The 15,053-nt window shown below is 34.9% G+C and overlaps 1 protein-coding gene, 1 long non-coding RNA gene and 1 pseudogene across 6 annotated transcripts; all 3 read right to left on the bottom strand.

The window, feature by feature from the left end:
* Window positions 1-1,688: 1,688 nt before the first annotated feature.
* On the bottom strand, window positions 1,689-6,851 carry LOC146887338 (uncharacterized). 5 transcript variants are annotated; one of them, XR_014994493.1, is made up of 8 exons: window positions 6,071-6,846; window positions 5,637-5,717; window positions 4,497-4,923; window positions 4,364-4,414; window positions 4,143-4,259; window positions 2,902-4,007; window positions 1,834-2,372; window positions 1,689-1,712 (listed from the first exon to the last, which is right to left on the bottom strand). It is a non-coding gene; the product is annotated as an uncharacterized LOC146887338 (long non-coding RNA). The 5 variants fall into 5 exon arrangements; XR_014994494.1 differs by lacking the exon at window positions 1,689-1,712 and having other exon boundaries at window positions 1,719-2,372; window positions 4,497-4,628; window positions 4,868-4,923; window positions 6,071-6,849; XR_014994491.1 differs by lacking the exon at window positions 1,689-1,712 and having other exon boundaries at window positions 1,719-2,372; window positions 6,071-6,851.
* Window positions 6,852-7,345: 494 nt separating this feature from the next.
* On the bottom strand, window positions 7,346-10,206 carry LOC146887339 (uncharacterized; annotated as a pseudogene).
* A 3,628-nt stretch (window positions 10,207-13,834) lies between these two features.
* Window positions 13,835-14,947, bottom strand: LOC146887340 (putative disease resistance RPP13-like protein 1). Its single transcript, XM_085672104.1, has one exon. The coding sequence runs from the start codon at window positions 14,945-14,947 to the stop codon at window positions 13,835-13,837; it is 1,113 nt and encodes a 370-aa protein (XP_085528230.1).
* Window positions 14,948-15,053: the final 106 nt, after the last annotated feature.

The raw sequence follows: 15,053 nt of genomic DNA on the forward strand, positions 1-15,053 counted from the left end.
TGTGAGTCAAAGTCTCACATTAGATAGAATGGACAAAATTAAACACTTATAAAAATAAAGACTCATAACATCATTGCCTTAAGATTTTGGTGTAAACCAGGGGTCACTTATACCTAAAGAAAAATATATCATATGAAAAAGAAAAAAAAAAAAAAAGTGGACTCACTCTTGGAAGAAGATTGTTGGAAATAGTCCAAGTGTGAATCAAAGTCTCACATTGGATATAATAGACAAAGTTAAACACTATATAAAAATAAAGACCCATAACATCATTGTCTTAAAGTTTTTGTGTAAAAGGTTACGACTCGGTTGCAAAATATAACACATGAACTACGAACAGTCACAAAGTAGTACCTGTGAAGGAATGGTCTCAACCTGTCAACATTAAACAGATGTGAAGAAATTGTCACAATGTTAATTGCCATCATAGCTAGCTGCATGTTTTGGACTAAAAATGTGAGAAATTAAACAAATTTAAGATAAATAATTGTTCAGCCAAATTGATTTAAGGACATTCTGCAATCTTGTTGCAGTAGCTACAGCTTCAATTGACTATGCTACTGAGTCAGTGATGTACTTGATCAATGATAAAGTACACGTGTCTCTGGCATTTATGTATATGTTTATGCATATCAAAATTAAATAATTAATTTTTATAAATCTACTATTTCATCCTTTTAACTAACAACAAATTATAAAAATAAATAAAAATATAAAAATATATATTTATATAATATAATTTATTAGTAGTCCTTAAAAATGTTATTTTTCTGACAATAATGTTTAGGATTTTTTTTTAAATGTTAACTTGAAAATTTTTATTAACCTTAACTAGGATTGCTTTAGTCAATGTCGACAAAACAAAAAAATCCAACTAACAATGTTGGAAAATTAGCCTCGATTGAGAAAACAATTTGGATCTACTTCAATGGATAAAAGCTTCGACAATATTAATCGAAAATATCTTAACAAACCTCGGAAAAAAAAAAAGAACTTTAACCAAGAATGATTATAGAATATCATCACTAGTGCAAAAAAACCTTTTTATACCGGTTAAGAAAAGTGTTTTATACCGGTTGTAGAATCGGTATAGATATAAGCGGTATAAAAAGTTTCAACTTTCTATATTTGTTCTATAACCGGTATAAAAAGTTCCACCTTTCATACCCCTTCTGACTTAAACCGGTATAAAAAGTGATTTTTCATTTTTTAATGAAAAGTTTGTTTTTGCTTATTACCACATACAAAACAGGTAATAATTATCCAAAACATCCAAACAACAAATTTCATTCAATCTAATATTCACATAAAATACAATCTAAATTTTATATGAAATATAATACTGATCACATTTCTAATAGATAAAAATTATATTATTGGTTCAAATTTATTAGATAAAAACTAGAATAAATAGAACACACAAATGAAAGGAACAGAAAAATTTGTAATTAATCTCCCTAATAAAATGCACTCAAAAGTGTGTTTTAAAAAGTGTCCTCTTCTAGACAAGTAACCAAATTAGAAACCGTATACTATAGCATCCCATCATCATAATGTATAGGACATTTGTTAAAGGTTCTAAGTACAAAAACCATTCTAGCATCAGAGGAATACTACTGTAGTGATTAGACACACCTCAACATAGCCTTCCCGCAACTTGTCCAAAGATAAAGCTACATCTTTAAGATAAGAGGTAGCACAACCATATTTTCCTTCAAAAAATAACAAAAGCAGAGATTTTAAATAAAGTGTATTTGTATTTATTTTTCTAACCTAAACTTTAGTCTGCATTAGCATAATCAGATGATATATGCAGCAGCAAGAAATGTTTACCGAATGTGACAAAAGCAGCACTGTGGCCTGAGAGCAAGTATCACGAAATTCAGATCTGACCACTTCCCCACCTTTCTCTGCTACGTTGACAAACTGCTGAAGTAAACGCACAAACTTATTAAGCAACATTCCATTAAAAGAGTCATCCTCAACTTGTGGGTGCTGAGGAAAAGCTTTCGATATAATTCTCTGAAGTCCAGCTCCAAGTCCAAGACCACCAGGAGGTGCAACACCAGATTGAAATCCACCAATGCTGTTATACAACCTTCTCATTCCAGCAATTTCTCCAGCATGGTTGCACTTAACTGTCGCTGCAGCTTGGTTACACTAACCAGTACTGATAACATCTAAGTTAAAAGACTCAGATACTTTTAAGTTTGCCCCGGAAGCGTAGCTGTCGCAGCCATTACTGCAAGAATATTTGCTGTTTGTATTGGCCATTCATTTTTCCCAATGCCAATTTTTATCTCAGATAAAAGTAAAACAACATCAATTGTGGGCTGTGCTCTTTGCCAAGTATTTGCTTTACAAAGTTTATTCTGATGTGAAATACATACACACATAGTGTAAAGAGAAACTGGTGAGGACTTCATAAAAATAAAGATATAATTACACTGTCACCAATATATATATATATATATATATATATATATATATATATATATATATATATATATATATATATATATATATATATTACACTGTCACCAATATATATTTATATATATATATATATGCATTAGAAAGTAAGTAATAATCAAAATCAAAGGAATTTCAACAGAAGAAGCAGAAGCACAAAATCAAACCTTAAATTTTCTATGAAGTTACTTTTTTGAGCAGAGAATGACAATAAACCCAAGTAAAAGATCATCGTGCGTTTGACACTTTAAAAAACATATTTGAATTTTAATTTTCAAATAAACTTACAATTATGGTCATACAAGAAACGACATATCACAGCATGCCCTCCATATTGTGGAGAATATGATGGTGATGGTGATGATGATGACAAGGTAACTACAAAAACATAAAATATTGGTTTTCAACAACGAAATAGATAAGCCCAACCTGAAGAAGGCCCTGGCTAGTGCATGGAGCACTTGAAAGTGATTTAATTATCCAATCTCGAACAATTCTCTGATACAAGGTACGGGCTGTGGCTGTCCAAGCTGTGATGTTCTCCACTCGACAAATTAAGGTAGTCACAATGAACATGGTACTTCCATATAGTGCTGGCAGATTGTTCTAATATTCTCTCTGTTTCAGTTGCTGGTCTCACATCATTCTATCATGCGTTGTAATTTGAATCATCACTATATGATTGTATTGTTAAAACAAATTTATTTTCCATGAAATTACTTGATCTTCAGTGTGGAACCAACCATACAGGGATCTACCAAAAAGTAAGGTTGTTTGTAACTGGTGAATGAGATATCTGATTGTTTGAATCAATGCATGCACTATGAAAGAAAATTGATGTGATCAATTTTGCTTCTTCTTTTTCCCTGCTCTTATTTCTATTTGATGGTTGAAAATCTTGTTGTTTTCTTTTTCTCCTAGTCCTTTGAGTTTTCCTGTATTTTGCCTGACTTCTATGCTGTTTTGGGATGAACAGGTCAGATACTCGTAAGCAAGATTTAAGGGACAAAATTTTCCCACTTCAAGATTATAATGATGAGGAACCTGGCGATAAATTGGTAGAAAAAATAAAGAAGAATTTAGTTTTGTCATCACAACCCAATAGAGAAATATCCAAATCTGGTTTTAGAAAAGAAGCAGATCTTTCATCTCCCAAACTTGATAAAGTGGAAGATGCAAAGGAAGATGAAAAGCAGGGTGAGGCTGAATTTGGGGAAGAAGGTGCTAGAATTGGATCCGCTAGAAGAGCGAAAGCTGCGGCAAGAATAAAATTTATCTGCCCTGCACAACCTTCAGGAAAAGAAAAGATAGAGGGTGATCAGCCTCGAGTTGAAACTTCCAGTGGAACTCTCAAAATCAGAATTCCGGTAAAGGTTACACATTTTTTCTTATCATGTAATCTTTATCAGGTTCTTCTTTCTTAATCCTCAGTGTGCCTCTCCTTTTAGGGAAGCTAATGTTATTTTGACCTTTTGTTCAAATGATCTTCACATTTGTGTTTTAGCACATGACTATTTCCTGTGATATGCACAATCCTTCAAAACCAAACACTGAGTTAAGGAAAGAAAAGGCTAAAATGTTTGAGCCAATAAATAGCATGGTGGGAGCTGGAAGAAAACGCAAGTCCCGTAATAATTCCACCATGCAAGAAAATGGTGCGACTTCAGTACCTGTGCACTCTAAGGACGATGACCCTGAGGTTGGTATGGTCGAAATCGACAACCGTAGTCACAAAACTGATGGTAACAAAAATGAGTCAATTCCTTCGAGCTCTGATTCAATGAAACCTATTGCAAGCATCCAAGAAAGAAGGCCAAAACTTTCGGAAATTCAAGCACTAAAAAACCAGCCAACAAAAAAACTCAACAGGAAATAGGAATATAGAACTCACTTGACCCGTAGGTAACACGAAGATAGTTGAGGCAGTGGTGCAAGTCCTTGACTGTATAAGAAAATTCAAAGGTTAGATATTCAAAAATTAATATGATTATCAATGTTAAATAGGCCATCAAACGTAATCTCACTTCTCTTCCGAAGCAAGCAAGCAGAACCAGATTGGACCAAACTCTCTGCTGCTTTCATTATCGAAATTTGATTATCTGGCTGCTGTTTAATTGGTAAAAAGTTGTTTCTGTATATTCCAATCTCTTCTAAACCTACAAAAACAACCTTATAAAAAACAATCTTATAACTCGTAAGTGTTAGTAAGAAAAATTAAACGCATAACCTCACTCTCATTCTCACTCTCCCTTTCAACTTTATCACTAAGTTATCTCATAACTCGGTTCAATCTATCATGATGAATCCATTCACATGTTCAACATGTAAGTAAAAAGATGTAAGCATAAGCAATATAAACCTAAAGAAAATGTGTAAGACAGATTAAAATTTTGACCATATTTCCATGTTTCTTTGCCCTTTGAGATCTTTAGCAGTCTCCATCACTCCATCCTGAGACAAGAACACATTTTCAATAACCAAAAGTATTCAACAGAGGAGTCAACATTTGATCAAATAAGACAGCAATATCAAGTCACTTGCAAAAATAAATATTTTAAGCCACACCGCAACAATGTTTCTTAAAATCATTATTGAATAATTTTTTACCCATAGGAACTGGTTATGGTTATATTTGATTATAAAAACAATTAATTATACACATGATCAGTTGTTGAAGAAACAATATCACTTTTGCAATGTTCACCAACTAGACAAAGTAACTCTAATTGTTTCCTGAATGTTTTCTAACAACTTTAATACATAGCTCCTCTACAAATCATAAGATTGAGAGAAAAAAAAAGGAAATAAAAGCTCCTAGTACATCACATACTTTCTTGCCGGTTGAAATGCATTCATTAATAACATCAAAGACACCTTTGTTCAACATCTTGTAAAAAATCTTGCACGTGTTGTGATCAATTGCCTAGAGGAAACTTTAGAGTTACTTTCATAATAATTGTAAGAAAGGAATCAACAAAAGAATAAAGCTCATTTTAGGTGATGAAAACCCCTTTCAAAAGATAAAATAGTCACAAAATATATAGCATGCACAAACCCTGCCTTGTTGATCAAAATCATAGACACAGAGGAATGAAAACAATTCATTCATGTAAGATTATTCTCCTAATTAGCAGAAATATGAAAGTAAGTAACATTTGTCTCACCACTCATAAGTACTGTTTTCAAGAAGCAACATGTTTTTTCCAACTCAAATCATACATTGGAAGGCACTGATTTATAAATCTCTGCCACAAGGTCACTGAGTGTTAGTTTAAAACCTTTAGTGATAGAAATTAGAATGTAGGGCTAGCACAAAATATTCATTCCAATACAAAAAATAATATAACAAACTGCCACACATTAATAACATCTCAATATTTATTTCATGGTTAAGCTCCTACAATGCGATAAATAGTAGATGAAAAAAGGGACATAAGTATTTGAAAATGCCACCAACCTTCAACTTCTAAAATAACACAAGAATTAGTAAAGCACAACTATTGAATGCAAAATTCATTTGCCAAATTTTAACTGAAGCACTCATAGTGGCTTCGGTATCATTATTGAATAAAAAAAATTTAGCAGCTCCATAGATTACCTTCGTTGGATAAACTCGAGATGTCATGGACAACCATTTCAGCCACAATTTCAACACCAACTTGTTCCCAACCACCAACCACCACTACGTTCTTCACCTTTAGAATCAATGTTGATTGCAACTGGTTGAACCTTCATCGGAGCCATTCCGTTCTTCTGCTACTTTTTACGAGCTTCTAATTTTTTTTCCATAAAAAATCCCCAACCCTATTCAACACACATTCACCCTTCTAACTTCCAATATTAGTCAATAATAAGTCACGGATTGGCCGTGTTCTTCTAGGCTAAGAGATTTAACGTTTCAAGGGGAGGGTTTTCATGGAACACGTGGTGATGGTGGTCAGAGAGACGAGTATTGGTCATCGAAGGGGAGTTTTGCGTTGCCAAAACCCTAAACGAGGATAAACTTTTACCGGCAATCAGAGACCACCACCATAGCAGAATGCGAGAGCATGAGAGGAAGAAGGGAATACGTCACGAGCACCACCAACAACGACGGGAACAGTCAGTGACAATGCGCGAGAGGAAGAAGGGAATGCATCACGAGCACCACCAATGGCGACGAGAACGTCAGCGAGAGTGCGCGAGAGGAAGAAGGAAAATCGCAAGACAATGGGAAGACCTGACTTTGTCAAAAAGAATTGCTTTGAAGCAGGGAATGCGAGAAGCGGAAAAGACCGAAGAGTACATTTCACTTCTATATCGTTACAGGAACTAAACGGTGTGGAATAACTTTTATTATTATTAAATTGCGGTCACATTTTATTTCTATAACGGTTTTAAGTATAATAGTTATTAAATGTTTCTTTTTAAGAGTTTTAAACCGGTTGGAATTAAAACTGGTTTAAAAGTTATCAACATTTTTACTACCATCTCTTTTTTATATCTGAAAAATTAGAACAGGTATAAAATTTAAGCTATAAAATGTGTTTTTTGGATTAGTGCATTTTGAATTATCAACTATTCTTTGATATTTAAATAATCTGTTTGATTTACGTAATTTATCCAAACAAAAAAAATAAAGTTAAGTTAACTTATATAAACAAAAACATTTAAAAAGTAAAATAATTTGATAAAAGATTAACTCAAATTGAATGTCTATAAATCAATCACCACAATGAGATATATTAATAAATTTTAAATTGTAGTTTTCGTTAACAAACTGATTCAATATAGAGCAAACTGTTTCAATATAAAATTAGCAGAGCAACAAAATAATAGAAAATTACTATAAAATGTTATTACTTTTACAATTTTTGAATGAACAAATCTATAATGATATTTGCAACTTAATTCCTAATTTTGTTCAAGAGCAATAACATATAACAATAACAAGAAGCAACTTCTAAAAAAGTGTTTGATTGCCAAACTCATACTATCGAGAGAAATATTTGCGACTATAGAAAAGTGTAATGGAAAAGGTAGAGAAATATTGTGGAGAATTAGCAGCTGTAGAAGAGACAGAGAAAAGACAAGTATGCACATCTAATTTTGAACTTCTTTGTCTTATTTCCATTTCCCAACTCTCAGTTGTTCAATGTGAGCAATCTTTTCCCAGTCTTTGCCTTCTGGATTCTGACAACGTTTTTGGAGCAATGGACAATCCCAGATTGAAAGAGAAGAGATGGATTTGGGTATACCTTCCTCTGGTAAGCATTCAAGGTTGGTGCACCCATTAAGTGTGAGAGAGGAGAGGTGGCAGAGACCCTTATAGTTTAGCCTTTTAAGATTGGGGCTCTCAGTAATTAGTAGAGTGGTGAGAGAGCGTGGCAACAAACCTTCGTCCGGAAAGCACTCCACGTCCAGCTTTCCAATTTGCAAAGTGTTATCCAAGTTCACTCTCATGGAGGCCATAAGTTTAACATTTGAAAGATACATAAGTTTAACATTTGATGGCAACCCTCCATCCGGAGGCATCTCCACTTGTGGACAATCAATTATCCATAGTTGATTTAGAGAAGGAAGCAGGACTTGCATGTGTTTTGGCAACAACTTCAAATTCTGCGCTCCAAAAATTTCAAAACTGACTAGTTGCGGAGCAGATAACCCTTCACTAGGAAATGATTCAAATTGAGGGCATACCGCAATTGTCATTCTCTGGAGATGATTATGAGTGTCCTCCTGTGAAATTCTTTGTAGGTTTCGACATCTTCTCAAATAAAGATAACAGAGATTTGGAAAGAAATCTAGCGAAAAGGTTGTAAGAGAGTCACAGCCATCGTCAATTGACATTTCTTTAAGTAAATTGTAATGCGTAGTGGGAATACTCACAAGTGGACATGAATTCAATTTCAGGAATTCAAGCGATCGTGTGTCCATGTTGGTCTCGCTAATGATGAGCTTATCACAGTAACAAATAACTAGATGCTTTAAATGAAGAAGTTGGTTTGATAGACCTTTCAGCTTGGGACATCTATTCACAAAAAGATGTTGAAGACGTGGAAAAGAAGTAGTTTAAGTTCAAGATGACGAGTTGCAACCCGGTTTCCACCTCTATAGAATTGGGCACAAAACTTTCTAAGTATGCAGATGGAGACCGAGTTGATGCGAGCAAATACCGAAGTCTGATTGGAAGTCTCAGGTATCTTACAAATACCAGACCAAATTTAATGCTGAGTGTTGGAATAACAAGTCGATATATGGAGGAACCGAGGTATACTCATTGGAAGGCCCTAAAGAGAATTCTAAGGTATGTGAGAGGAACTGTGTCACTTAGTCTAATGTATACTAGGACGGATGATTACCGACTAGTCGGCTACTCAAACAGTGATTGGTGTGGAGATGTCGATGACCGGAAAAGCACGTCTGGATATGTATTCTTCATGGGGAGCACGGCGTTCACCTGGCTTTCAAAGAAACAGCCCATTGTAACACTGTCAACATGTGAAGCAGAGTACGTTGCAGCATCCTGGAGTGTTTGCTATGTAGTTTGGCTTAGAAAGCTTCTAAGCAAACTGGAAATTAAGCAAGAAAAGGGGATTGTGATCCGAGTTGATAACAAGTCGGCCATTGAATTGGCAAAGAACCCGGTCAATCATGAGAGAATCAAGCACATTGATGTTCAATTTCACTTCATCCGAGAACAAGTGAAAGAAGGAAATGTAGAGTTGGAGCACGTCGAAAGTCGAGCACAAGCTGCAGATATGTTTACAAAGTCGCTGCCATCCTCTTTGTTTGAGAACAATAAGATGATACTCGGAATGAAGGACAAGAAGATCATTTAAGTTTACGGGAGGATTTTGTTAGGTAAACTTAAATGTGGGTAGTTGGTGTTAGGTAAACTTAAATGTGGGTAGTTGGAAGTTGTTGTATTAATTGTGAGTTAGGTAGTAGTTATATTTAATGAATGTAGTTGAAGAGTCATGTCCAAAGGCCTATAAAAGAACCATGTAGTGCTTCATTTCAATACACAACAAATCTGAATACAAAAAGTGTTTATCCAAAGAGACTTGTTTGTCAACAAAACCTTCGGCCATCCACCACAAAATTAATTTCTTCTTGTCAAACTCATAATCTTTTGGAAATAGAGCACAATAAGCAAAGCACCTCTTGAGGTGAGAAGGAAGGTGTTGATAACTCAATAATAGAGCTGGGATTATTTGAACCTCTTTCGGTAAGTCCCATATATCACTTTCCAATACACTTTGCCAATCTAAAATGGATGACCTTGTGCAGAGAAGACTTCCAATTGTTTTCAAAGCAAGAGGTAATCCTTTGCACTTCTCAACTATCCTTCTACCAATCTCCTTTTTCTCATCATTCAATTCAAGATGGTTATCTTTTAGTAGAGTTGAAGAAATTTGATACCTTATGAGTAAAGGTTTGATGTTGGGATTCAGCTTCCACTTGGCATCTGGTGATTTCATAATCTATTTCAACCAAGAGATCGTCTGTATCAAAGACAACCTCTTTGACAGAAAAAAGCCAGGCTTTAATGTGTGGATCTGTGAACTGTTTTTGTTCAGCATCATGAGCGAGAGCATTGATGGAGTGCAGCATGATGTTCAAATTGCCGAGAATCTTCTCATCAAGTTTTCTGCCGCGAAAGAAATCAACAAACTGAGTAGATGCCAGCTTGTCGAATGCAACCTGAAGAAAAGCGGAAAGAAGAGCACCACCAACAACTTCTGCTGCCATCGTAAGAGTTGGAAATGGAGTGAATTGTGAATGGAAGTGTGTAATTAATGTTCGTTATATTGTTGAGTTTTTTATTCATACTTCTTTGATTTCTTTTTATCTTAACTATCAACACGTATGCTTATGTGGATACCTTGATAATAATTTCTTAGAGAAGAACATTCTGCTACAACTATCTCATCCTACAAAATTTTGACACAGTTTCATCTCCATGAGATAATAAACTTTCTTTCTTGCAACATGTGTTTACCATACACCAATTTCAAAATCAAACTCTCTTTATCTTGGAACATGTAAAAGAAAGGTCATGTACTGATATTGAACTATTATTATATAGTATTGTAGTTGACATTAATATCATGAATCTCACTTTACAGAGGTATCATGTTTCTAGTTGTTTTTGGAACTTGCATCAGATAATAAAGATCATTTATATGTAGACTATATTGTAAATTGCTTCTATTGCTTCTTCCATTAACAAATACAAGTACCATTTTCGGTACATCACGTGACTGCTACACAAATTCTCCTCTCCTAATCTTATAAACAAATGGAAACCTAAGAGAAAAAGAGAAATCAAATACAATTTCAAAGGTCTAAGAATATATGTCTAGAAGCATTTACAATTTCAATCTCTCTCAGGTGTATTAGTTTCCTTGGACCTGTTTAGGTAACTCATCATCAGATAAACCAATTTGAATCCCTTCTACTAGTTTTCTCTTTGTATAATATCATGGTACGTTGGCAGAAAGCGGTGGCGACTTTAGAAAGAGCTAAAGGAGAAATAGGGTAGCAGCACACACACAACAACCATAGTACTACTCACACGAGCTTTTTGTTTGGGTGAAGATCGACAACATATGACAGATGCACAATTAGTGGCAAGCTCAAAGAAGGACCTTTCCAAATTCTTGTTAAGCGAATAATCTAAGGACTTCCCATCGATTATCAAGCCAAACCCAGAAGAACTTCCTTTATTTGCATTACAACTCTCTTTTGCAGAGTTAATTTGTGAGATTCCTTCTCCAATTTGCTTCTTGATGCTTTCAAGAGAAGCCTAAGAAATTTTTGTATCAAAGATCTACAATAGTGAAAGAAAATTAAATTCCAAAAATATGCTAAGGCCGTGTACCTTTGCTAGAGCCTGCTTGTCCCTTTGTTTTTCCTAGTATAGGATATATGAGGAATCAAGAGTGATCACTATCTTTTTCATGTCTTTTCTAAGTAAACTGCAAGCATACCTGTACAAAGAAAAGGGTGGAAAATAAGTTCAATTTTACACAACCTTAAGATTTTGTACCTTAAGCAATCTTTAATACAGACAAAAGAAATTTTAATAATTACTAAAATTTTGTACCTTAAGACAAAATTTTGCAGAAACAACATGATAGAAGATGCCTAGAGCGATCACTGGAAGTGAAGAAGACATTGGAAGCCATTGTAAGAAACTTGTGTAAGCACATGCCAGACTCGGTAATACTCTTGAATTACAAATAAAAATTTACAAGTCAGTCTCAGGAAGAATAATAGACCAATACACGAAGAGTCAAGAAGGAAAATTAAAATATTCAACCGCCTAGAGTTCTTAAGGAAAATAAAATTTGACAATGGCATGACTGCATTGGACCCTGTTCTAAGAAAAATTGAAGGTTCAAATTTTATCAGTTTATCAGTCGTTTTCGGATTTAATCGATTAAGTATATAAATAATCCATATTACATAACTGTTTCAATATAGAACACAGTGACTCAATATAAAATTTAGCAGAGCAACAAAACAATAAAAAAAAAATACTAAAGTGATTAATAGTAGATTTTTTTGATCAATAAATCCATAATGATATTTGCAGCATACTTACTAATATTTTTCAAAAGCAATAACAGATAAGAACAGCAAGAGACAGCTTATAAAAAAAATGGTTGATTTCCAAAAGAAGTTATATTGTTGTCAATTAACAAGTAATCCATTAAAACTCGTCTCACCTTCTCCTCTAAAGGCATCTGTTGTTTAGTAAGTGCCGATAACAGAGTGAAGTATTTGTAACTAAGAACTTTGTAATTTTCTTTGATGAAGGTTGGGACATCCATAATATGTGACAGAGGAGATGTGACATAGACCCTTGTAGTCAAGCTTTTTAAGATTTCAGCAAAAAAGGATGTCTAGAGTGGTGAGAGAGTGTGGCAACAAAACTTCACCGGGAAAAGACTCCACCTCCAACTTTTCAACAATCAAGCTTTCAAGACATGTATTGGCATCCAATGTGTCTCTAAGCGAGGTGATAAGTTTTAAGCTCGAAAGAGACATCTTTTTCAAATTTGATGGCAATCCTTCATCTGGGAACATCTCTACTTTTGGGCAATCAATTATCTCCAACTCAGTAAGAGATGGGAGTAGGATTTGCATACGTTTTGGCATCAACTTCAAATTCCCCGCTCCTCGAATTGAAATTATTTGTAGCCACGGCGCAGATAATCCTTCACTGGGAAATGATTCAAATTGAGGGCATTCACTAATTCTTAGTACCTTGAGATGATTATGAGCGTGCTCCTCCTGTGAAACTCTTCTTAAGTTTTGGCACCTACTTAATTGAAGTTGTTGAGAATAAAGAAGATAAGGATTGAGATTAATCTCCCTTGTGTATAAACCACACATAGGGTAATCTATTTATAATAGAGAGAGGTACAAGTAAAAAGAGTAACTGAAAAAAAAAGATTAAATAGAAGATATTGTTTGATATTGTAGTTATCAATATCTAACAATATCTTAATAATATCAAACTATATCTAACACTCCCCCTCAAGCTGGAGCATACAAATCGTATGTGCCAAGCTTGTTACAAATATAATCAGTTCTAGGCCCCCGTAAAGACTTCGTAAAAATATCTGCTAACTGATCACTTGAGTTAACAAACTCAGTCTTGATGTCTCCAGACATAACCTTTTCCCGAACGAAATGACAATCAATCTCAATGTGTTTAGTCCTCTCATGAAAGACAGGATTAGAGCTAATATGAAGGGCAGCCTGATTGTCACACACAAGTGTGTGAGTAATATCTCCAAATTGTAACTCTTGAAGCAATTGCTTGAGCCAAACAAGTTCACAGGCAGCTGAGGCCATAGCTCTATATTCTGCTTCTGCACTAGATCTTGCTACAACACTCTGTTTCTTACTTTTCCACGAGATCAAGTTACCACCAATGAAGACACAATACCCAGATGTAGATCTTCTATCAGAAGGAGATCCTGCCCAATCAGCATCTGAATAGCAAACAACTCTTGTATGGTTATTAGAACCATATAACAATCCTTTTCCAGGAGATTTTTTAATATACTTCAAGATGCGAATGACTGCATTCCAATGATCTTCACATGGAGAATTAAGAAATTGGCTTACCACACTGACTGCAAAGGAAATGTCAGGACGAGTAACGGTAAGATAATTCAATTTCCCAACCAATCGTCTATACTGCTCAGGATCAGATATAGGCTCCCCCTGATTTGGTAGAAGTTTAGTATTAGGATCCATGGGTGTATCAACAAACTTTGAACTCATCAATCCAGTTTCCTCCAGAATATCCATGGCATACTTTCTTTGAGATATAACAATACCATCATTGGACTGTGCCACCTCAATACCCAAAAAATATCTCCTTTTTCTCATCATTTAATTCAAGTTCATCATCTTTTAGTGCTTGCTTTACAAAAACTTTCCAGCATTCATCCTTTTCTAATTGTTTTAAGCGATGCACTTTAGACCTCATATTAGAAGCAACTTTCTCCCCACGTGTTGTCACAATAATTCTACTTCCTGGAGCCCCATAACCAAGAGGAGTTCGCACAGCTTCCCATTCTTCTTGTCTTTCGTTCCAAACATCATCCAAAACAAGAAGAAATTTCCGTCCGGACAATTTTTCTTTCAGTTTTTTGTGAATCTTTTGTAGGTCTCTACTGTCATCCTTTTCATCTGTGATTTCCTCAAGAATTGCTTTTGTCACAGTCAAAACATCAAAATCATCCGAAACACAGACCCAAAGTTTGATATCAAACATTGCATCGTCGATCCTTGGGTCATTGTACACATGTTGGGCAAGTATGGTCTTACCCAACCCACCCATGCCCACGATGGAAAGTATTGATGGATGGATATGATTGTCGATTTCAGATCCGAGCCAATTTAAGATCATTTCTTTGTCAGCATCTCTGCCATAAATAACACTTTCAGCCACCAAAGAAGATGATTGCAATTTCTGTGGCATTTTACTACCTGATCCATGCCCAGAGTAAGTACACTTTTTCAGGCCAAGAGCATCCTTTTGCTTTTCAAGATATTCTAGATTTTTTGTGACTTCTTTCATTCCGGAGTTAATTTTCTTGTTAAATGAACTGAAAGTAGAATCAAAGAAATTGGATACCTTGTAAGTCAAGTTTTGAGGTGCTGATTCAGCTTCCACTTTGCATTTGATGAGTTGATAGTCTATTTCATCCAAGAGATCCTCTGCATCAAAGACAGCCTCGTTGACAGCAAAAAGCCATGCTTTGACGTGTGGATCTCTGAACTGCTTTTGTTCTGCATCATCAGCGAGAGAATTGATGGAGTGCAACATGATGTTCAAATTGCTGAGCAGGTTCTCATCAAGTTTTCTTCTACGAAAGAAGTCTAAAACTTCAAAAGAAGCCAACCTGTCAAATGCAACATTAACGAAAGCAGAAAGAAGAGCACCACCAACAAGTTCTGCTGCCATGGTAAGACGGAAGTGTGTGATTCCACAATGATTCAGTGCAGGGAGCTGCTATGGTGATGAAATGAGTAGTTAGGTATTTTATCAAGAACGGTGACTTGACTTTAAG

Source organism: Vigna unguiculata, chromosome 4 (genome assembly GCF_037176805.1).
Source record: "Vigna unguiculata cultivar grain cowpea cultivar isolate G323 ecotype 2 chromosome 4, ASM3717680v1, whole genome shotgun sequence".
NCBI classification, from domain to species: Eukaryota; Viridiplantae; Streptophyta; class Magnoliopsida; order Fabales; family Fabaceae; genus Vigna; species Vigna unguiculata.

Bases quoted from the DNA above. Each gene is read 5' to 3' on its own strand.
- LOC146887340 (XM_085672104.1), bottom strand. From the start codon at position 14,947: ATGGCAGCAGAACTTGTTGGTGGTGCTCTTCTTTCTGCTTTCGTTAAT.